Raw genomic sequence first — 23782 nt, forward strand, 5'->3', positions numbered from 1 at the left:
GCGTGTGTATAAATTTGACAGCTGTCGATCATTCTTCTTTATTGATCACCTGCTCACTCCAATGGATCATTTGTTTGTGAATTATATCATATTGAGTGAAGCAACTTTTGTTATTGTGAAAAAAATGGATACAAAGGAATTTCGTGCATTCATAAAATATTCTTTTTTGAAAGGAGAAGAAATACAGCTAAACCTCGGCTTGATAATGAGTTTCTAGACACTCTCGCAAAAAAAGCAACCATCAACCAAAGATTGGTATGTTAAGTTTAGACGTGATGAAATGAGCACTGAAGACGGTGAACGCAGTGAACGCCTAAAAGAAGTCGTTAACGACGAAAACATTAAAATAGACCACAAAATAATTTTGGATCACCGTTAAGTGAAGTTGTTCGAGATAGCAGACACTCTTAAGATTCTAAACATATCAACTGAACGTGTACATCATATCACTGAGGGATATTTGGGTATGAGAAAGCTTTAAAAGCAAAGTGTGAGACCACTTTTCGCCAAAAAAAAACGACGAGATGATGATTCGGAGCAGTATTTGGAGATGTTCAAGCATAATAAACCGGAACTTTTGCATCGATATGTGACAATGATTGAAATATGGATACATCATTTCGCTCCGAAGTCAAATCGATAGTGATCCGAGTGAACTGCACACGATTAACCTGCTTTAAAGCGTGAAAAAATACAATAGTCCGCTGGAAAGGTTATGGCATCTGTACTTTGGGCTGCACATGGAATAATTTTTATTGACTACCTTGAAAAAAGGAGAGAGCATCAACAGCGACTATTGCATTACTGGACCGTTTAAAGGACAAAATCGCCGAAAAACGGCCGCATTTAAAGAAAAAGAAAGTATTGATTCACAAAGACAATGTACCACATGCCACTTAAAACGATGACAAAAATCCATGGATTGGGCTTCGAAGCGCTTCCGTATCTATCGTATTCTTCAGATCTGGTTCCCAGTAACTATTTCCTGTTCTCATATTTCAAAATAATGCTCGCTGGAATTTTTTTTAAATAGTATATAAAGCTTTTTCTTGATCGTACTCAGCATGGTATTTCTCTGTCTTGAATTTCTCTTCTGACTTGTCCAACACGTCTGTTGATCGGGAATCCAGATTAGAACAAGTAGAGCTGAGCTGCTGGTGAGCTTAAAGCTTTTCTGTAATGGTTGAATGCGATGGTATTAAGCTTTGGTCACGACAAGGCCAGCAGTACCGCCTGGCTACCTGTGCATGCAAAATATGTGGTTGCAAAATACGATGGTCCCTAGAGTTCCACAGGCTGAGTTTGATAGATGGATAGAGAGAGAAGATACTTAAGGAATACCCCCGTCTATATTTCGCAGTCTATTTGGAATCAATAGTTATATATTGAGGTATTATTCGCCTACCCTACCAAACCTCTTCCATTCACAGCTAGAGGATATCCGAACCTGCAATTAACTATTGAAATCCAACAGCCATTGGCCGGATAAGAATCCGGATCTGTTCCGGTTACTTAGACCCGACTGTCGTGGGAACGGATGACCATAACTCTTTAGATTTGGTTTTTTAATAATTCTCCCCAAAGAGATCTTAGTTTAAGCCTTCTTTTTAAAATTAGACGGATGAGGACCAAATACAATATTTTAGGATAAACATAGAATACCTTACGATTTTATGCTTTATTTCTCTCAGACTCCAACATATTACAAAAAAGAAAATAATTACTTTAGCATTTGAAGGTATTACTTAGCTTTTATGTACATATTTCTAAGCAATATCTCATTTTTTTAACATAATTTCCACTAATTCAACGCTTTCGTCCACTTCACAGCCATACTCGTCTATCGTGGCTTCCGCAATGTGCGCAAGAAGACCCTCAAGTGGACACATGCCGGCATTCATTTGACAGCCTTCGTATTGACCGTTATTGCTCTGATCACCGTCTTCGATTCGCACAACTTGGCCAATCCACCAACACCGAACATGTACTCGTTGCACTCGTGGGTGGGTATGGGCGCTGTCATCGTCTTCGGCTTGCAATATGTGGCCGGATTTACAGCTTATCTCGCACCCGGCTGGCGGCAGGCACTCAAGGTCGCCTACATGCCATTGCACATATACTTCGGACTCTTCGGCTTCGTCTTGGCCATAGCAAGCGCACTCATGGGCATCACCGAGAAGGCTATATTCGCTATGTGAGTATTTTTTCGACAGTTACACCGGTTTTGTTTTTTGCTTTTTTGGTTGATTAGTAATGAAATGCAATTCTGTTTACAGTTCAGATTACTCATCGTTCTCGAGTGCTGGCGTCATGGGCAACTGTTTGGGCGTGGTCTATGTGATTTTCGGCGCTTTGGTGGTCTATCTGGTTACTGAGGGTTCCTATAAGCGCAAACCATTGCCGGAGGACGCTGTGCTCCTCACGGGTGCTAATGAATAAATACATGCATATATGTGTATGTGTGTGGACAAGCAGCTGATTTGTTTGTGTAAAGCTGTGCAGTGAAATAGTCGCGAAGTTGAAACTCTATGTTCTTACTTTCCATTAATTTTACTATGTTTTAAAGCAGTTATGTAGCGGTTTATGTATGTAGGATATGCTATTTGCCAAGACAACGATACAAATCGCGAATTTGCGGAGCGAGGGGGGCGACAAATGCATACAAACATACATATATAGAAATATTATATAAATCAGCTTCATATATACATATACATATGTATAAGAAAACGCACATTTATACGCAAGCATTTGCACAAATACAACAACTTTATGCTTGTGTGTAGGTATGTGTGCCGTCACATTACGGTGCTTATTTTAATTTGCGTACTTTTTGGTGCTTATTTTAAGTATTTTGTTTTTTTGTCTTTAAAGTTTTTCTGTTTTACCTAAATATTTATAAATATATTTATATATACACATTTACATACCATAGCTACTTATTAACTTATACATATATATATATACATACAAACAATTTATATATATACGTGAACTATATGTATTTTGAATGGCTTGGGGAGGCCGAAAAAGCACAAAATCTGTGGTGCTTTTGACAACTTTTACACAAATGCTTTATATAATGACCGCAATAAATACATACATACATACAAATAAATAAAGTTATAATGTTTGAAAAAAAAATCTATAATTTAAAATTAAATATTTTGTTGCAACAAATATATTTTAAACTTGATTTTTTTACTATATTCATATATCTTTACTATACTTAGTACATGCGTACTTACAAATACCAGTTTCTACATATACATACATACATATGTATATAGGAAAATATACAAATATGAGTGTGTACAATTATTTAAACAGCCGAAAAGACAAATATCCATAAGTGTTGTTGGATGTATTCATGAATTTATCTGTATGTATACAAATATTAAAATATAAATAAATGAATAAACAATTATTTAAAGCAGAGACAAAGTGCAATGAATTACAAGAAGAAAGGAAGGAAGGAGTGTGTGGTAGCAACTGATCAAATTGGATTCCGGACTGACAATAAAAAAATAATAACAAAAAAAAAAAAAAAAAATAATAATAAAAATAAAAAAATGATGTAAAAAAAAAAAAAATATATAATATAAAAATAAAAAATAATGTTAAAAATGAAAAAATAAAAAATAATAAAAAAAAATTAAAAAAAAATAAAAAAAACATAAAAATTAAATTAAAATTTTTAGTTATTTAAAAAACAAATCTTTACTAACGCGTTCATAATAGGCTTCTTTTGAGCTCATTTTTCACACACCTGTTTTAAGCATCGGTTGGAATGATTGTCAGTTCTTTCAGCGAATGACTTTTAAAGCACACAATGAACTTATGGCGCGCTCCCCGAAGTGAAGTTTTAAATTATAAAAAAAAAAAATGGATGAGCCTCACCCTGATTTTTACGATTTTTACGTGGTTTTTTGTTTTCGTCGCATTTTTGTTTACTAGTAATTTTGCGGTTGATGTGTCCAGTTTTCAAAAATCACTTTGGTGCGCCTTCTACTTAACGTTATTTTAGCAAAATATTTGGGTTTCTTGGTACGAATTCATAGCAAATGATTATCTGCCAGCCTCACCAAATACATAGAAACACCTTCCTGACCGTCAATCCTGGTTTGGCCATCATTTACGTCGGCTCACCGCGATTCAATCATGACCGTTTTCGCGTATCAGAAAACAGTCCCGAAATACAAACGCTTTGTTCGATTACTCGATGGAATATCTAAGATGGGATCCAGTCACGACTACTTATCTGTCAATTGAATAAGTTCTGAAGTAACCTCACATTTTATACTCTCGCAACTTGCAAGGATCAAAGGATCAAGGACCAAGGACCAAACTTTATATTAAACTAGAAAAATCCTTAGTATCAGCTGCACCGAAGTTCTTATACCCTTCACAGGAGCATTTATAATCGCATAAAAAGATCTTTATCTTAATAATGATCGATCAGTTTATATGGCAGCTATATGCCGTAGTAGTCTGATCGGAAAAATATCTTCGTAGATTGTAGTGTTGCTTTGAACAATAATTGTTTACTTTTTATAAAGTCAATGACCCATTTTTTATATTATGAAGTCACTGAACCCTTTGTATACATTTTTCCGAGGCTGATGACCCCTTTGTTTACATTTTATGAGGTCATTGAAGCTTTTATTTATATTTAGCCATGTCAACAACCTTTGTTTACATTTAGCCAAGACAACAACTTTCGCTTAAATATGCGGTCAGTGACCCATTTGTTTACATTTAGCCAAGTCCACAACCTTTGCTTACGTTTAGGGTCACTGACCCTTTAGTTTACATTTCCGAGGTTAACCCTTCAAAGTCAGCTGGAAAGTCGGAGACCACTATACAGGATACATTGGGGCAGAGGGCCTTATTGGTGTACTCGAGAACGTATTTTTAAGAAATTTTAAGATAAAAAATCAGCTTAAGCACTGGAGTCCACATCTTCGGTAAAATTGGGGGCTTAAAAAGTTCTGATCCGATTTTGTCAACTATTAAACTAGAGATGGCATACCTTAAAGACACAGTTTGTGCAAAGTTTAATACCGATATAATATATATATATGTATATATATATATATTATAATTTATTATATTATAATCATTTGAGTTTGATTTTTATAGTGAAAAAGAATTGAATCAAACGTTAGTTAAAGTTGCGTTATATAGGAAGTGGGCGTGGGTTTTGTCCGACAGAGAGTCTCTCTGGAGTAATATGTTGCAAGAGTTTAAAAATTATTTGGTTTTTACTATTAAATATAATTTATTGACTAGTCACATTCTAAAACAAAAGAATACTTATACTTAATACTTCAAGTACACACATAACAAAATAACTTAAAACTATTTTCGACATCCTTAAATCTAGCAGCTGACACTTTCGTAATCCAAATTACTCGTAGTCTCCTCGTCCACATCGTTCTCCTCCCGAATCTTTACGAAGTGCAGCGACTCATCGACATTAACAAAATATGTAGGGATATGACCACGCCCCTTAACGAAGGTCAGCCCACGATACGTGCACTTAACGTTATACGATTCCAATATTTTGGCGGTATTCTGTGTGACTTGTATGGCACCGGCTATGCCGGTTGAGTCCATACGCGAGGCCATATTCACTGCATTGCCCCAGATGTCGTAATGCGGTTTGTAAGAGCCCACCACGCCAGCCATAACGGGACCATTGGAGATGCCTTTCAGCGGTAAAAAAAGTAACAGTACTCTGGTGTTATATATTTTTTTGATGGCAAAATCGTATCTCCTTACCAATACGCAAAGCGCCGCAGTCCTCATCATCAGCTTCGCACTGCAGGTTCTCGATGTTGAAGCACTTCATTGTGCGCATCAGTTCCAAAGCAAACTGCAGCATTACAAAGACCACATCGTTATAATCCTCCGATTTGTAAGCCTTCTTGTTATGGCCCTCATATTCCTGCAGTCTTATGGACTGAACGTCGGCGTGTCTGCTGGTTGTGGGCTGATCATCATCGCCAATCTGCGCTTCTTCATCGATATCAAGCTGCCGACTTGCTATATTTAAATAGATATATATATTTTGTATGAAAAAACCTTTCAGAATTCGGCGGTCCAATTGCTTACAATAATGACTCCTGCGTCCGTTGGGCAGCAGTGAGGAGCTGCGGTAGGCTGTCTGCGTTTTCCGGTGCTCCGAACGTTTCGGATCCAAGCCACAAGCTGCCATATAAGTCCAGCCCGCGACTTTGATCTTTTCCACCTTCCTCTTTCCTGTGTAAGTGCTCAGCTAAAAAGATACTATTGTCAGCTCTATGCTGTCGGACTTGAGTTCAAGGATGGATTGATTCTTGATAACTTGCTATCATTGGATTTTGGTGAATTCTTTGATGTCTTGATATGAACGAATATACGAAGTATCCGTTGATTTCCAAACCATCTATCAGTGCTTCATTAAGTGTCTCAGGATACCTTGAGATGCACTACACTTGGATAGTAAATCGAGTGCACATTGCATCAAGTGGTTTTATGCTATCCTCATAATTCACTTGCATAAGACAGACTAATGGGGATGCAAGACCTTGGGATTTTCAATACTTTTTTCCAAAGTCTCAAAGTTTAGAAACATTCACTATAGTTTTTTAAATGTCATTGCGTTTGGCGGCATTGCTCTTTGAAGCCGCACGAGCTTTTACAAGAACTACGAAATTGTATACTTTACAAAGTTAAATCGAGAAGAGCCGTATTTACATGTTTGAGATTATGATGACTGGTCCCATAAGCAAGTACTATAACAGAATCAAAACTAATTTAATCTCTTTTATCAATGAACAAGTCAAGTTCCTTGTTGCTCGTAAATAATTGCGATAATCGAATAAGCAGAGCGCTAACCTTTCGGCTGGATTAGGTTTGTCTGGTTGGCTCTGTCTACATAGAAATTTTACTCCCAACGTTTCGAAAGGTTAGGGAGAAATTTAAGAATTCACGAAAGGCCTGATTTTACATTTTTAAAGGTGCTGGACCTGAATATTGCTTCAGTGTCGGAATCTAAGCCAACCTAACGTTTGAAGTGGAAGAAATTAGAATTTCGTTTGGTTTGGTTGTTCCATTTGGAGCCATCTTATTATTAAAAATCGAATAAAAACCATTTCTATGGAATATTTAAATCTAAGGTACTCGCTTTACTCCTCGTATAAGTCTAGAGTAAATAGATCAATTTTTGAACTTGCAAAGAGACACAGAATAATTCTTAACAACGGGTGCTACTTCAGTCTGATTAGGAAATTAAGAAGTAAATTCCTCTCTCGATGAACAAAGACCAATTTCCAAAAGTCACTCATCATCCCCGTCCTGAAATATGGTGCAGAAGCATGGACGAGGACAACATCTGATGAGTCGACGTTACTAGTCTCCGAGAGAACGGTTCTGCGGAAGATTTATGGTCCTTTGCACATTGGTAACGGTGAATACCGCAGTCGATGGAACGATGAGCTGTTCGAGATTTACGACGACATTAACATGGTACAGCGAATTTGTTGTCTGAATGGATGAAAACATGCCAGCTTTGAGAGTGTTCGACGCAGTAACCGCCAGGAGAAGCAGAGGAAGAGGAAGACCTCCACTCCGTTGGAAAGACCAGGTGGAGTAGGAGCTATCTACAATTGGAATCTCCAATTGGCGCCAAACAGTGAAAAGAAAGAACGACCGGCACGCTTTGACGGGGTCGGATTATCAGGTAGAGGTATCAGATGTGTAGGGTTTACCGGACATATAAAGAAGTGGTTAGAGTCATGGGAGAACTCGTTGCATTCTGAACATATATTTGGATTGTTGGGGTCTATTCTGGATTATTAGGAGTTTAACCTGCTACAGTATCGCTCTCGATTTTTGCGGTGGTTCTCGTGGTTTGACTCCTAGTACGCTATTCACTGAGAGGGAGTCGGTGAGGAGACGGTTCCACTTCAAGCAGGCGTCTGTAGGGATGGAATGCATTATGCGCCTTAACTGGAATTGGAGACATCAAGGGGCATCCCGTTATAGTCCGGAGTGCAGTGTTCTGGCATGTCTGCAGCTTCCTCACCGGCCGATTCTCTGTATTTTCCTCATGTGCTGCCGGTTAGCGACTTGAGGATTTTGTTGCTGCTCTATACTTCGGCAATAATGGTGGTCGTATGAGAAGTGAAGGAACACAATCGAAATTTTATATTTTTCTTCGTTAAAAGCGAAAACGTAAGCCAAGCGGCTGAAAATATGAATATGTTTTAAGCTTCAGATACTCTGTAAGTCAATCAAGTGCAATTTTGGTTTCGAAAATTCTGTTCCGGTAATCGCTATAAAATAATTGAAATCGTCGAGTCGAGTCGTCAAGTACAGATTTAAATTTTCAACTGCGAATTGCTGCTGTATCGCAACAATATCTGAAGCGGTGTGTTACGGCGTTCAAATGCGAGTTTCTTACGGCAACGTCAAGCTTAAACGGCCGTGCTTGAATTACGGTGAGCCGGCCCAAAACGGTACTCAGACAGGACTGACGGTTAGGTAGAGATTTCTGTACGTTGGTGGGATTGACTGGAAATCACCTACGATGAATCAACCTCGGCCAAGCTCTTAATTCTGACCTGTACCATCAACAACTGGACCGTCTGTAGCAATCAACCAGAAGTGGCCAGATTTGATCAATAGAAGAGGAATTGTGTTCCGTCAGGATAACGAAAGGGTAACATATATCGATAGTTACCCAGTAGCTCTGGGAGCTTGGTTGGAATGTTTTTATGCTTCCACTTTAGTTTGAACCTGTCATCAAGCGATTACTAACTTTTTCTGTCGATGTAAAATGAGCCTTCTGGTGAAAAGTTTGCCTCAAGAGAAGATGGTGAAAACCGAGGGTTTCAGTGAGAGTGGCATAATGAAATTACCTTCAAAATAGCAACAAGTTATCGAACAAAACGTTGATCGAAATCGGATATTTCTAAGCATGCTTCAATTTAGTGAAAATAATGGGTTTCCATTTACTAAACCTTATATGTGGGTATACTACTTTCAAAGTTGTTTCAGAGAATTAAAAATTGTGATTATTTTCTTAAAGTAAGTTCTTAATTTTTCATGCCGTGAGTACTCTCCTTACAATATTATCTCCTGAACTTTAGATTTTTCTTTCAATTAAGACCAAGATTAACCTATGCCATCAAAGATTGCAAAGATTTTAGATTTCTTTGTTACAAGATATGAGCCTAACATCACGATAGCAATAATTCTCTACTACATACATACATAAGACTTACTAACTCGCATGCAGTAGTACATAAAATCACTTACCACTTCATCGAAATCACAAATAATCTCATTTAAAACTCGTATGCCGACTTGTTCGGTGTCGTAATTTCGTATTGTGGCAAACATAACGGCAACATTATCATATTCCTCGTAGTAAAGTTCATTCGTCATTTGACGCGACATGTAAATATCGGCTAGAAAGAGAGATTGTTAGGTTATGTCTGGTTTTAAAATTATTATTTTGTAATTTAGCAACTTGGATAAGATTATAGAACATGTTTGTGTAATATTTTTAGCCTAAAATTTATATTAAGCCGGAAAATACTACGCCGAAAGTGCTTTTCTGTGTTTATACCCCCACTCTCACACTACCTTCGTACTCACCGACATGTGATGGCAGTATATTATTGATGAGAATGGAAATGGTTTCGTTTGTGAATTTGGCATCGTCCTGTTTCTTGAGCAATTGACGTTTCCAGCTAAAATTAAAGGAAAATATAGATTAAAAATATTTTTAAAAAATCTATAGCACCCACTTATAGTCCACTTTCGCAATGAATTCCGTTTGTCTGTCCATCAAATGGAATATGCCCACCGAAATGCACATCACAAATATATGCGAATACTCAGGATAAAGTGTATCATTCGTGCTCAGACTTTGGCCATAAACGTAGCTATACGACAAGGTTACAACGATGGTATAGAAGACCAACGTCACAATGCCGACACTCGCCTTGAGGACGAATGGAATGCGCGTGAAGAGGAAGGTGATGCAAATGCTGAGCATAAAGCACTCGGTGACGGCCTGAGGTTAGAGAGAGAGCATCATTATTATAGACATTTGAAAGTGTTGCATATTAATTGTTGCAGCTGGAACTTAAACGCACCCAAGCATTGAAGCAGGTGGTCTCGTTTCTTGTTGTGCCCAAAATAGCTTCGCCCACAGCAGCACTCTTATTGCAGTCTAACTGAAAATAAAGTGTGTTAGTATGACTTTATACTAAAAAAATTTAATTTCTAGCTAATATACACGTCACAATGCTTAATACCTACCAATTGCAAGAGGATGCCGGTTGAATGCAGTATAATCACCACCAAGTAGATGCAGCTGCGCACCAGCATATTGCTTTGTATGCCATCGGAGAGTTTGTAGAGCCATTTGCTGAACCTTTGCTTTGGCCTTGATAATTCCGTTTCACTAATAAACATTATCCAGAGTTTTTTGTACCAAACCAAAGCCAGCAGCAGCAGCATTAAGACATTGCCAACCGACACCAGCACCCAAAAGGCTTCTGTGGGTCTGCAAGAAAATTATTTAAATGCCGACTTGGGTCCGAAAGTTATTCGCTTGTGTTTTACTTACGTTGAATTGACGGCCTGCATGACAATGGCGCACACGAGCGTTATATAGGAAACGAGCACACTGTACTTGAGCATAAAATCCGGCTGCTTCATGAACATCAGCTCCCAGCGCCAATCTTTGAAGAACAAACAGATTGAGGTTGTATTGCTGCGAAATATTTGTCCCTCCATTTCGTCTTGCGTTAAACGTTTTTCGTGGCCAAAGCATAGTTTGGAGACCCTGGCAAAAAATTTAATAATTTTGCATTGTTATTAAAGTTAATATAAAAAAAAATGTATAGTAAAATAAATGTATTTGTACTCGATCTGATCAAATTTGACTCCGACTAGTCCATTTGAACTGCGCGTGTAAACTGAGTCGATAAGAAATTTTTCCGACGCGAAAAGTTTGTCTGTTAATTTTTACTATGGATAAGTGGAGGATGGAGTCATGTGTACAAGTTCACGCAAGTGAGGAAAGTTTTCTGAGTGCCATTCACTTGGGAGCGGGCAAAAACGATTGTTTTACATATGGCTCAAGCAGCTCACGACTTCTGGTTTTAGACCAAGTATTCTCTCAGTAGTCAATCATCATCCGGTTGAAGGCGAGCTAAAGTGAGAAGGCGAACTATCCCTCCCCAGGCATCCGCCACGTAATACTCCCTACCAACGAAAAAAAGAAAACAGCCTCGGTGAGGCCTCCCTTTTGATGCGGATCCCTGCTAATGTGGTACGGATTACGGATTACGATTTAAGGGCATGCACCTGGAATGTCCGGTCTCTTAATTTGAAAGTTGCCGCTGCTTAGCTGGTTAATATCTTCGTTAGAGTAAAGGCTGACATCACCGCCGTCCAAGAAGTGCGATGGACGGAACAAGTACTGAGACGAGTGGGTTCTTGTGGCATTTACTACAGTGGCCATATAAAGGAACACAAATCGGTGCGGGATTTGTGGTGGGTGAGACTCCATCGCCATTCCTCGGTGGATGAATGTCTAGCCACAATCCGCATCAAAGCGAAGTTCTTCACAATATCAGCTGATTTGCTCCGACGGAAGGGATATGACAAAAGATGCCTTCCATAGGCGCTTAGAGCGCACCTATGAGAGAACTGCCCCGGCCACGATGTCAAATCGTGGTTGGCGACTTTAACGCCAGGGTGGGAAAAAAAGTATCTTTGGCACAAAGGTCGGTCAATTCAGCCTCCACGGTGACACATCCCCAAATGGGTTGAGGCTGATCGACTTCGCCGGGGCCCGAAATATGGTTATCTTTAGTACTAGATTCCAGCATAAGAAAATTCATCAAGAACCTGGCTGTTTCCGGATCGAAAAGCCACCAACCTGATTGATCATGTTGGTATAGACGGAAGACCCGTCTCCAGTGTTTTAGATGTACATACGCTCCGAGGTCCTAACATCGACTCGGACCTCTATCTTGTTGCAGCAATGATACGCACCCGCCTCTGTACAGCAAAAACGCATATCAATAAACACAAGGAAGGTTCGACGTCGAGAAGCTGCAATCACAACAGACAGCCGAACGATTTTCTACTCGGCTTGCACTCCTGCTCTCTGAGAGCACTCGTCAACAACTCGGTATAAGGGAACTGTGAGACGGCATTTTAAGCTTCTTACGTACAGCTGCAACCGAAACCATTGGTTTTCGGAAAATGTAACAGAACAGCTGGCACGATGAAGAGTGCCGTATCGCAGCAGAGAGAAAGCAGACTGCCTATCTTGCAACGTTACAATCGACCACAACACGTGCGGGATGGGATAGATACCGAGAGTTGAAGAGGGAAGCGAGATTCATTTGCAGACAAAAAAAGAGAGAGGCCGGAAATGCGTGAGTAAGAGCTTGACAAGCTATGTAGCCGACAGAGGTAGTGCTCGAAAATTCTATGAAAAGATGCGGCGACTAACAAAAGGTTTCAAGTTTGGAGCATACTCTTGTAAAAGTTCCAGAAGTGATCTAGTGACTGATGCGCAGAGCATACTGAAATTATGGAAAAACACGTCTTCACAGAGCTGAATGGCAGTGAAAGTATGACATTATGAAGAAAAAGCGGCGGTGGCGGTGACCGAGCTATTCAAACACGGCGACAAAAAGCTGATAAAGAGCATGAATCAGCTTATTTGTAGAATATGATCATGCCTGACGATTGGAATTTAAGTGTGCTCTGCCGAATCCACAAAAAGGGCCCCAAGTACACTGGGATAACGACTACTACTTCGAAGCTATGACTGTCAATAGTGACGTGGGAGCAAAATCGCGATTGCGATGACTGTTTGTTTAATGGTAGGATGTATTTCGTCTTGCCCTCGTTCACTACTAGACGCATTTGCTTCACTTCCTTATTCAGCCTGGCTGTTGAGACCAATGATATCAATATCATCGGCGTACGCCAGCAGCCTTTAGCTTGATAAAAATCAGGATCTGTTTCGGATAAGCGGAAGTGGGTCCCTATAACTCATGGTTCCAATATTTTAAAATTAAGTCATAAATAAAAAACTCATTTCTCCGTTTTTCGAATTTCGAAATTGAGCTTATTTCAAACATAATTATTAAAAATGATCTGTAAATTTCTAAAAAGTAAAAATATAGGAAAAAAAACTAACTTTTTCTCATCTTTCTGTGGTGTACCATATAACATTTTTCGGCCAAGCTTATATGAGAGATGCTCCAGAAGGTTAAAGTTGGAACTTCGTTTAAAGACTCGAATTTCTTGGTATTAGGAGTTTTGTGAATGACATTAACCTAACCTCATAGGAAACTAATAAATTTTGTTGATTAGAAGATTGGAAGGACTACTCTGAGCACAACTGATACTGAGTACTCCTTAGTTTTAGAGTGTCGTTTGAGCTCTATGTATTTAAAAATTCTCTCTTTAAATTTCAACTGAATCCGTCAGCTATAAAAAAGTATAGCATCACAACAAAACATCTAATTCGAATATGCTCGCCTGTTATATACTCAAATTCGCTAATTTCATTGACAATTCCAAAGCCATAAATTATTGAGGATACACGGCGTATAAGTAACAATAAATAAAACTGTCTTCAAAATCAAAAATCTTACTGTATGCGTCCAATAGGCATTTTATCCACCTCACGACTCATCTCCAATGTGGCTTGATTGCGAATTTGATTATATTGACTTATGCTGTTCTGCATGAAATTCGTCGATACTTCATATCTTGGGTCCTATATTAAAAAAAAAAACCAAACAAAGAGTCACAAACTAAAAATAAATATCTAGCAATTTTTTATCAAAACCTACCGCTGCCGGTTTGGGCTCCAGATTTTTACGCAGCGACGAGGGTGGACGTCGCATCGTAATGAATGATGTTACCTGAAACACACACACAAAATTACTACAACGCATTTGCAAAAAAATTAATGACTTCACCACAACACAAATTAAAATCTAAGCATACTAACTCGCGAAGACGGCGGCTTTATAAGAAACGAATGAATGTCGTATTTACGCAACACCGGATCGTCACGCGCCTTCGCCGTGCCCTCCTCGTAAATGAACTCGCCATCGAGCTGTTGTAAGGTTTGGCCACTAACATGCACGCGTCCAGCTTCGCCTGTGGACTCCAAACGATTGGCTATATCCACATCTTTGGACCAGATATCGAATTGCCATTTATTGGCGCCGATCACGCCCGAGAGTATATTGCCCGAATGCACGCCGATACGCATATCAATATCCAACTTGCGCTTCGATCTACGAGTTAGAGGTGAGAATTTGAGTCACAAACAAGCATGTGGTCACATTCACATTTTTGAACAATTACCGCACATCACGTATATCCTTGATCATGCGCAGGCCGAGATATACACAGGATCTGGCGTGATATTCGTTTGGTAACGGTACGCCCGCAACGCAGTAATAACAGTCGCCCAAGAACTTAATGCGCAGCACATCGTATTCCTGTAAAAGAGATTTTTGGATTTCAAGATATTTGAAGAAGCATCGTGTGTGTTTCTTGCTTTACCTGTGATGCTGTGTCGAACTTGACGAATAAATCGTGCAACGTCTCCACTAAGGTCTTCACATCCAACGTCGTCGTTAAGTAAGTGTAGTTGACAACGTCCGCATATAAAATCGAGACATCATCATGTGGTTCAATAAAGAGTTTTCTGTGATAAATTTAAAGTGGAAAGAAGTTGAATTGAAGAGAGTATATTTGAATTATTTAACAAATAAGAAATAATGTTTATTTATTACTTTAAGGAAACAAAGAAGTTTAAAAAATATCCTTGAATGGCACCTACATATATACCATAATAGTCTTACAGCCAGAAGGAAAACGACTTCCGCATACGCACAACAATTACAAAGTGGCTTAAGCTGTCCAAACAGAGAGATTCAACATGAGATTCCAAATATTTTGACCGCCGATGGGAACATGCGGACAGCCACGAACCACTATGATCTCCACGCTCCTATTCATGCCAACGGGTGAGGCATATATAATGCACTAAGGTCCACTCCAACCATGGCACTTAACGCCATCTTGCACATAGTGCAAGTAGACATCGTCGGAAGGTGTACGGCTCCGAAAGTGGCTATCAGACTCCAAGAATATGTGTTCTTAAAAGAACACGTATCTGAACACTCGGATATCCTCACACACTTTGACTTCATACCGGATCACTCGCCAAACCGAACTCTAGCGGCTCGTTTTCTGCCCATATACCGACAATGGAGCTGTGTGTGGGAAGAATCCGTTGGAGGAGAGGGACAGTGAGCTTCTTTGTGGATGGGTCAAAGGTTGGTGGAAGTGTTTACTGTCAGGAGATCCCTATCAACTCCAGCTTCAGACTTCCTGATTATTGCAGTGTCTTCAAAAGACCACCATCAGTAGTTATGCTGTCGCAAAAGCACTTTGGCTTAAGACCGATCGCAAAACATCTCTTTGCCCTCAGTAAGGCTAGCCTCACCCTAGTTGTGTGGGCTTTAACAGGCCATTGCCCTATTGGTGTCCATGTTGTAAGGCTTGAAATCTTACCAGACACTATTTGCAGAAGCCGTATGGAAGAAGATCAACTCCACACATTCATTTCTTAAATTCAAAATTACGTGGCTGAATTTTAGTATAACAACAGCAGAACGAAGAATAAGCTCGCTTTTGAATAACAGTCTTTAGCCTAAGACAAAGAATGCTTTAGAAATTCGAAAAAATTACGTCTTTTAAACTTATATTAAATCTTTTTATATAAACTATAGAAATATATTAATTTCTCTATGTATGTACATACATACATATTTGTAAATACTTACTCTGTATCCATTTGCCGCCATAGAGGAGTCGGTGTGGAACTGAAAATATGACATTTAGTGAGACAACAGTTTTAAAGTTTTTGAAAAATACGGTGCTATAAAAATTTTTAAACCATCTTAGCATAACTAGGCCCTAACACATGGTTCGACCGAAAAATACATAAAATTGGAAAATAACCGCATCCGTCTCCCACCTACATTTTTTTTTTTTGGAGAATTTAAACTTTTTTCTTTCGAATGATAATAAACATACCCCATTAAATTTGAAGTTTCTGTGTTTTTCCTTTAAAAAGTAGGTAACCTCGAAATGGATCAACGTTTATATGATGCCTAAAGGTTAGAAATCGGCTTTGAGGTGTGTCTTCTCTGGTATAAATATTTCGGAATCGGACCATATCTTTCGAAATCGGGTCTATAGATCCCCTAAGTTCGCATGCATATCGTAGAAGCAAGGTCAAGACCCTTGGATCTATCTACGTGAGATCACCTGCAAGCTCCTGGAATTGTGTAAAGTGCTGGACCATATGTGATATAGGAGAGGTCACAATAGATCATAGGTCGCAGTACAAAACCTCAATTATTTTCAATATATCTAACTCCATATATGTACATATGTACCTTACATAAACATTTTCGAACTACCGCTTGACTTTAAACCGTAGATATTGGTCAATATGTTGGTAGCCTTATTGAAATTTAGACAGCGTCTTGCCATAATACACAGTCGTCCTTGTGCGGCAGGTGGTTATATACCACCCCCAGCTCTCAATATCGTTAAATCTGTGAGGTATCTTATTGAAACTCTGAGACCATCTTTTTCTGGTAATAATAATACGTGGTCTCTTAAATGGATGAAATCGTTATGAAACTGCCCTTAGCCCCGATATACTTAATACAGCGATTTCAGACTATCCAGTTGACTTAAAAGAGTCTATACGTGGCTTCGGTCCTTCTAACAACATAAAATGTTCGGTTACATTCGAAGTTAGCCCCGCCTTACTTGTTTTTACTTGCAATTGAATACTTACCTTACGCCATCGTGCGTGGATCGTCGATTTTTCTTGCTTTCCTTCAAATGTTCAATACGCATTTTCACATCCTCTTCGATTTTATTAGCAATCTGCGCTGGAATTATGCTCAAAAGTAGACTTTTCTGCAATTACACGCATTAGCATACAATTCACAAGATTACTGCGTGGCACGCACCTCCTGATCACGCGCAGCACGCAGCACCAAAGTCTCCTCGACACATTGACGTTTATCGAGAAATGTTGTACGAATGGCCACCTCACGCGTCAGCCGAAAGAACAAGCCGAGCAAATTGACACAAGCCATAAATATAGCTTCGGAAACGATCTTCGGCACATCCATTTCACGCGAGCCATCCAAACGACGACGATAAGTGACGAATAAGAATAGTATCATATAGCAAAAGGAAACAGACACGCCGAGCACGAAGGCGTGCACATCTTCGGTGATTGGCATGAAAATGTAAGTGGCGTAGATGATGAAACTGTAGTAGGTGGGCACGATGATGCTGTAGTCTTTCACGGCGCGGTAGATTGGTATGGAGATATCTGCGGTGAATAAAAAGAGGAAGAAGAAAAAAAGGTTTCAAACTTGTTTTGTAGCCGCGACGCTCTTACCCATTATGACGAGCGTGGAAATCGCTAACCATATCGAGCTGAATGTCAACCATTCGTAGCGTTTGTTGAGCGTCAAGCGAAAATTAAATAGCAACACAATCAGTATGATCAAAGTGCAGCCCATATAAATGCCGATATCCAAATAGATGTCGCGGTTCTCCTAAAATAACGATCGTTAGTATAATTTGAAAATTCGAAAAATGCTTTTATACTCAAAACATACATACATTTTTAGGAAACGTGATTATAATCAGCAAGGAATGCACGATCGCTATAAGTATTAGTATGAATATGAACAATCCGAGATGACTTAAACGCAGCCGATTCATATAGGACATATAGTACTGCTCCAGTTCGAGATTGCGGCATTTCCGCTAGAAGTATTAAACAAGTTTATTATGTATATGTATTTTTTTGCTGATGTCGCACACTTTGTTGTTACCTTCAAGTAGCCCAGCTCCCATTGTTTTTGGTTAACCAACTTTGTTTGGTGACCCTCATCGTGATCTGGCGTGGCTTCGGTTGAGGATTCTAAAAACGCATTCATTTTTGTTGCTCGTAGCGCTTAGTGACTTTTAAGCTGTTTAACCTGTTAAAAATAATAAAAAGTTTAGGAATATATTTATGCCCAGAATAGGGTATTTTAAAGGATTTTTATTTAATTTTCTCAATTGTCTCGAATTTTTTAATACCCAGATGGATACGTCAAAGACCCTCTATAATACTTGTTATATACATATATGTAAATGATCAGCCTGGCATGCTTATCCGATTTAGCTCATCCATCTGTCTCTCTCTCTCTCTGGATATACGCGAGTCTCTCAGTTTTTGAGATCTCGGCCTGACATTTTTTCCATGTTCTTTTTTCTTCACTAATATTCACGAAATTTGGCATGGATGAATATCCGAGCCATCAATATCTCCGAACAAATTGTTCAGGTCTGACCACTACAGCATTAGCTGCTAAACAAACTGATAGGTTAAAATGAATATAAAAGTCTTTTTATACCCCTTTATGTTGTAAGAAATGAATCTGTGTAGGGTATTATACGAGGATTGTTTTTTTATATTTTGAAATTAGATTAGATTTCATAAGTAAGTGAGGATTGCACCGTGACCTAGGGTCTATTGTGCCTTCTCCTAAGTCACAACATCTCAACTAGCCACAGAAAATTTGTAAATTACAATATACTGCTAGGTGCTAATGAGGCGATGTGATTCCTATTTGGAAACACGGATCCAAGTGTCTTTGTCCTGCGCCTACAACCTGCTGTGCAGTCGCTAGCAGGTGTTCTGGTGTTTCAGACTCCAAGTCGCTGAACCGGAAATTCGTACAAGAAACTAGGTCCATGTTTACAATGGCCAGTGTAGGAGGCGACAAGTAGACTGGGTTTTTCCCTTGGGAGGCTGATTACATATTTAAACCTTTTAAGGTTCTAACCACCCATTAGCAACCTGGCATGGCGCATGCCTAGGAGTTGGTGCCAATCCTTCTCCTTCTTCGTATGCAGAAATCTCTTTGAGTGCCTTAGTATAGCTATACGTTCATTGCGATAGTTGCATTGGAGCTTTAACTCTACACATCGACTTATAGCAAAGACCTTTTCTTGGAATGTGTTTGGAAAACTACCCATAGGTCTGGAGAGTTTTGTGCGTGGTCTTGCGACCCCTGCGCCAATTCCCTCCGACGTTTTCGGCACGCGGTGTATCACTTGATTGTAATGTCCCTAAGCAGTAGCTTGAGAGCGGAATTGTTCCAGCCTTACTGTTGAGGAGAACATTAAACTTCCGACACAGCCAAAATTTGAATGTAAATTTTTTTCTTGTTTTAAGTATGCATACATATGTACATACATATATTGACGGCCCTTAGTTAAAATGGCATAAATCTACATAAGTGGAGTATGAATAATTTGTATTAACCTGATTTAGAATTCCACCTTGTAAAGGATCCCAATTACAGTAAAGGAGGCATAAGAGGATTTAAATCGTTATCAATAGCTACAAATATTTAATAAATTGTATGAAAAATATTTAGCCTAACATTGAAGGAACATTCTTTGAATAAAAGAATGGCTTAAACTTCGACATAACACTTCACGGAGTGTAATACTTTTGATGTAAACGCTTCTCGAATCTTCTTATGTCAGTTTGATAAAGTGAAGCTTCGAGGCTTTTAAAATTAACGTTTGTATCCATCTTGACCACGTCATTTGAATGAACTTTACCAACACACCCATTATAATGTCATAATTTAGATGCGTGGCCTCCCTGAGCAGGGTGCATCAGTTGTGTTGCAGTATGTGATCGGTAAATATGCTTGAATAAATTGTCCATAACACTATGTATGTATGTCAAGAGCAGGTTGGTACATTTTTAGTTTTGGCTAATATTTTATTCAACAGCTTTGTTTGTTTTTTCGCTATTATCTGATCTTTTTTAAGTACAATGCTGGAATGTACATACATACATACACATGTATGTATATATATGGTAAGTATAAAACTGGCACCCACTTTCGTTTTGCCAGAACGCAATTATATCCCAAATTTACCATATCATTCGGTTATTAGTCATAGAGAAAACTATTGGCAGCAAATAATTTATTGATCACCAAATATATGTATGTACTTGTAGATATACTTGTAGTATATACTTTACAGGGTTTCCGACATTTCCTTCTAGATGTTCAAGCTTCGTCCATAGCATTTGAAAAATAGTTGTTACTGAATATATTTGAGGAGTGAAAGTATATCACCGTATGGAAATCTCTGTCATTCTGATGACATGATCCTGAAATCATTGAAAATGGTTGCCGCAGGCTCAAGTTAACAGATTACTGTCGAATTGGCGCCAAATAGCAAAAAGAAGAAACAACTGGCGCGCCGATGTTAACTCGGCTATAACCGCGTAAGCGGTGTCTTCGCCAGTAAAGAAGAATGATCCGACGGCTGTCAAATTTATACACGCCACTTATGTAGGGCTAACTAAAAATCATATGGATTTATTTCTAGTAGCGCCATCCATGTGTCAGGCCGGAGACTTTTCAATAGACCTGTTAAGACCACGAATGCATAAAAACTGGATAGTTTTATCAATCTCTGTTATCGTAATTGGAAATAATTGTTTTAACAGAAGAGCGATAACAGAAACTTTAAATAATTCTTATAGATATTTTATGGATATTCATCGTTTAAATATTCGTGACACATACTTCAATTGTTTGAAACCCAAAAAGGTTGAGTATAGAGTGCAAGCAGATGCGGAGTAGAAGAAAAACAAACAAAAGTCATCACTCATCTTACATCCACACCAGATTTAACTATCTGACTTTTTCCGTTTCCAGAAAAAAAAAATCAAATATCTTATCCGGCAAACCCTTCATGAGTAGATTGAAGTGTTATCAAAAAAACCATATAAAGTCCCTTAAAGACCTTACGACCCGAAAACAGACTATCGATCGGCTGAATATCGTGGCAAAGGTGAGCCGAAGCTGAAAAAAACACTACAAAGCAGGTAAAAATTCAAGGTTATGTTGACAGTTTTCTTCCATTGCTGGGGTGTGGTGCACTCCGATTTTCTTCCGGCCGGCCAAACTGTCAACAAGGAACACTATTTGTGTATTATGGGTCATTTACGCGAATCTATTCATAAAAAGAGGCCGGAATTATGAGCCTTCAACTATTGGTTTTGCTCAATGGTAATGCAGCGTCACTTACTGCATTGATTTTTTTTGAGTTGTTCGCCAATTTTTCGACAAACGGCGTGCTGAAACCACCGTACCCGCCTGATTTAGCTACGCTCGACTTTTGGCTATTCAGCAAACTCAAACGACCGCTTCGGGAAAACCATTTTGAGTCAATTGAAGATATTGAAGACGTGAATCCCTACGCGCATTGAAGGCTATTGAAGAAATTTACTTTAACAACTATTTCGAAGATTGAAAAAAATGTTGCATTACTCTGTCTCTGCTGATCTATTTTCAGGAGACCTTAATTTCATACAATTCTAACCAATAATAGTTTTACACTGAAAAAAACGGATCGGTTGGTGAGTGATATTGAGGGGTAGCACCTGTTTCAGAGCGTTTGACGGCATTTTTTGGAGTACGATTGTGACCGAATTTAAAGCCAAAACCACAATGAATACCATCGATAAATTACTGTGTTCACAAGATTTAGCTCCGTGTGATTTTTTCTTGTTCCCAAAACTGAAATTGCCGCTCCTTGGAATCCGCTTGCAGTCGATCGAAGAGATACTATTAAAAAATCGCTAAAGGAGCTGGTGGCAACGTAAAAAGTGCTTAGGAAAATAGCTTCGCGTACTGGAAAAATCGTTGGCATAAGTGTATTACATCTGGTGGAGATTACTTTGAAGGCGCCAAATAAATATTGATTAATAGCTAAATAATTTTCGTTTTTTCGGGTACTTTTTGGTCACAATGTACAAATTTTTTTTTCATATGTAAGTATGTACGTGTAAGATATTATCTACTAACTACCAAAAATCTGTCATTAGCCTATGCATATTAATCATTATCTTTATTTGTTTATGATAATTCAGTTAAGTCATGCATATATTTACTATACAGTTAATTAGTCCTTATCAAACGAGCAAGTGATTCGTAATTTATGCAAATAGACTTCTATACTAAATATGTATGTATATATTCTACCAAATACGAGATACATGCTAATATATATAGTATATGCGGTAGCCTTTCCATACCGGCTACTAGTCCAAAGGGTTATAAAAAAAAATTGTTCTCGAAAAGCAGAACTGAAACATCATTATTTTCATAATAAAACCATGAACGCGAATCACAGGCACATTTCACGCCAGACAAATGCCAAAGATAACAGCGCCATCATAAAAGTGTCGGGCGCTCCCTTTGTCCGGGAGATATGCACTTACAATCGCACGCTATAATTTGATATGTGTCCATTACAGCTTGTCATTAACGGTTTGATTTTGTTAAATCGCTTTATCTTTCTTTGTGTAATGATTATCTGGCACAATATTGTATCAACGTTATCGCATTCACATTTTTCCCAAAAAAACAGTGCAATATTGTCACAATAATCTCTTCTGAATTGGTTAATGGAGATTCCTTGCTTTCTCTATGTAATTTAATTACTCATTATTTACACACTTGACCAAAATTGTGGTATAAAGAGAAGAAATTATCTCATAGTTACCCTAAACAGGGCATATATACTAATTAGTTCATTAGAGATATGTGTCTGAAATTTTGGACACGTCCTTTTATCACTAATAAGATGCTTATTTATCCGAGCCGCCAATACCGGATCGGACTATAGCATATAGCTAATACAAACTGAACGATTGAACGAACGATCTTTATATGGACAACATACAACGCAGCAGTGCACATAACAACATCAACAACAAATATTTCTCGAAGAATTTTGACTTTATTTTCGGAATGTATTACTGTCCAACTCAACACCAGAGATTCAAAGCACTAAACCTTTTAAATCAACCACAAACCGAAAATTAATCCGAAATTATTTGCCGCCATTTGGAAAACAATCGAAATATTTCTACAAGGTGTGTTAAAGCGTAAACAGGTGAATAAACATATGTATATCTTAAGTATATTATATTGGCAATTTCCTTATACACGATTAAATTGTCACCGATATACATAGTATGTATGTATGAAAGATATGCAAACACTTTCGCTCCTTATCAATTTAATTGTAAACGCTACGTCAACCAGAAATTTACCAATTATCAAATACAAATTGAATGAGAGCAGCCAACCATTATGATGACGTTACATTTTCACTGATATTATTACCTTTTTCTGTTTTTCACGAAGAAATCAAGATTGTGAAAGGATATTTTTATACTTTTAACACAATTAAATTTTTATTTTAAAAGTTTTTTTTTTTTTTTAAGAATTTACTTGGCACAGACACAGAGCACTTAAAAATTGTTAGTTATCAGTCTTTAATTTCATTAACATTTTTCATGTTCTTTCATTAAAACTGAAGGTGCTCAACAATCACTTGTAATCATTGTAATTATTTATGTATTTTTAATATATTTTTACACACTTTATAACGATGTTCAATTGCTACTCTTATAGAGCATTTAATCCCGTGTGAAATATGCGAATTGCGAGTAAACCAATAACGGCACGATCCCACAATATCAATCATTCAATAATTTGTATCGCAAATTACTCACTCGGCTAGCTGATAAGCGGCA

At 38.2% G+C, this 23782-nt stretch overlaps 2 protein-coding genes across 4 annotated transcripts in view; one reads left to right on the forward strand and one right to left on the reverse strand.

The window, feature by feature from the left end:
- LOC120777133 (cytochrome b reductase 1) overlaps positions 1 to 2860 on the forward strand; it is a 40300-nt gene extending 37440 nt beyond the window's left edge. For 2 of the 3 annotated variants that reach the window (XM_040108280.1, XM_040108279.1), the window contains exons 3-4: positions 1831 to 2194; positions 2277 to 2855. In XM_040108280.1, the coding sequence (XP_039964214.1) occupies positions 1831 to 2194; positions 2277 to 2439 (527 nt within the window). In that variant the 3' untranslated portion in view covers positions 2440 to 2855. Of the gene's footprint in view, positions 1 to 1830; positions 2195 to 2276 lie in introns of all 3 variants that reach the window. The other variant, XM_040108278.1, reaches the window with a different exon arrangement.
- A 2433-nt stretch (positions 2861 to 5293) lies between these two features.
- Positions 5294 to 23420, reverse strand: LOC120777134 (adenylyl cyclase X E). The gene is made up of 21 exons (XM_040108281.1): positions 23370 to 23420; positions 17988 to 18134; positions 17773 to 17919; positions 17546 to 17705; positions 17106 to 17476; positions 16928 to 17052; positions 15900 to 15938; positions 14611 to 14755; positions 14410 to 14546; positions 14048 to 14339; positions 13887 to 13958; positions 13686 to 13810; positions 10628 to 10846; positions 10318 to 10564; positions 10152 to 10232; positions 9801 to 10069; positions 9649 to 9743; positions 9307 to 9458; positions 6118 to 6280; positions 5785 to 6048; positions 5294 to 5711 (listed from the first exon to the last, which is right to left on the reverse strand). Exons 2-21 carry the CDS (start codon positions 18090 to 18092, stop codon positions 5383 to 5385), a joined length of 3537 nt encoding a protein of 1178 aa, XP_039964215.1. The 5' UTR covers positions 18093 to 18134; positions 23370 to 23420; the 3' UTR covers positions 5294 to 5382.
- Between the last annotated feature and the right edge of the window lie 362 nt (positions 23421 to 23782).

This window comes from Bactrocera tryoni, chromosome 5, assembly GCF_016617805.1.
Source record: "Bactrocera tryoni isolate S06 chromosome 5, CSIRO_BtryS06_freeze2, whole genome shotgun sequence".
Classification (NCBI taxonomy): Eukaryota; Metazoa; Arthropoda; class Insecta; order Diptera; family Tephritidae; genus Bactrocera; species Bactrocera tryoni.

What these genes read in the sequence shown, in the direction of transcription:
- LOC120777134 (XM_040108281.1), bottom strand. Translation starts at nt 18,092, where the DNA reads ATGAATGCGTTTTTAGAATCCTCAACCGAAGCCACGCCAGATCACGAT. An exon ending in TGGCGGCAAATGGATACAGA is followed by an intron (nt 14,756 to 15,899) that starts GTAAGTATTTAC and finishes AATTTATCACAG; the next exon opens with AAAACTCTTTATTGAACCAC. An exon ending in TTTGTGATTTCGATGAAGTG is followed by an intron (nt 6,281 to 9,306) that starts GTAAGTGATTTT and finishes GTATCTTTTTAG; the next exon opens with CTGAGCACTTACACAGGAAA.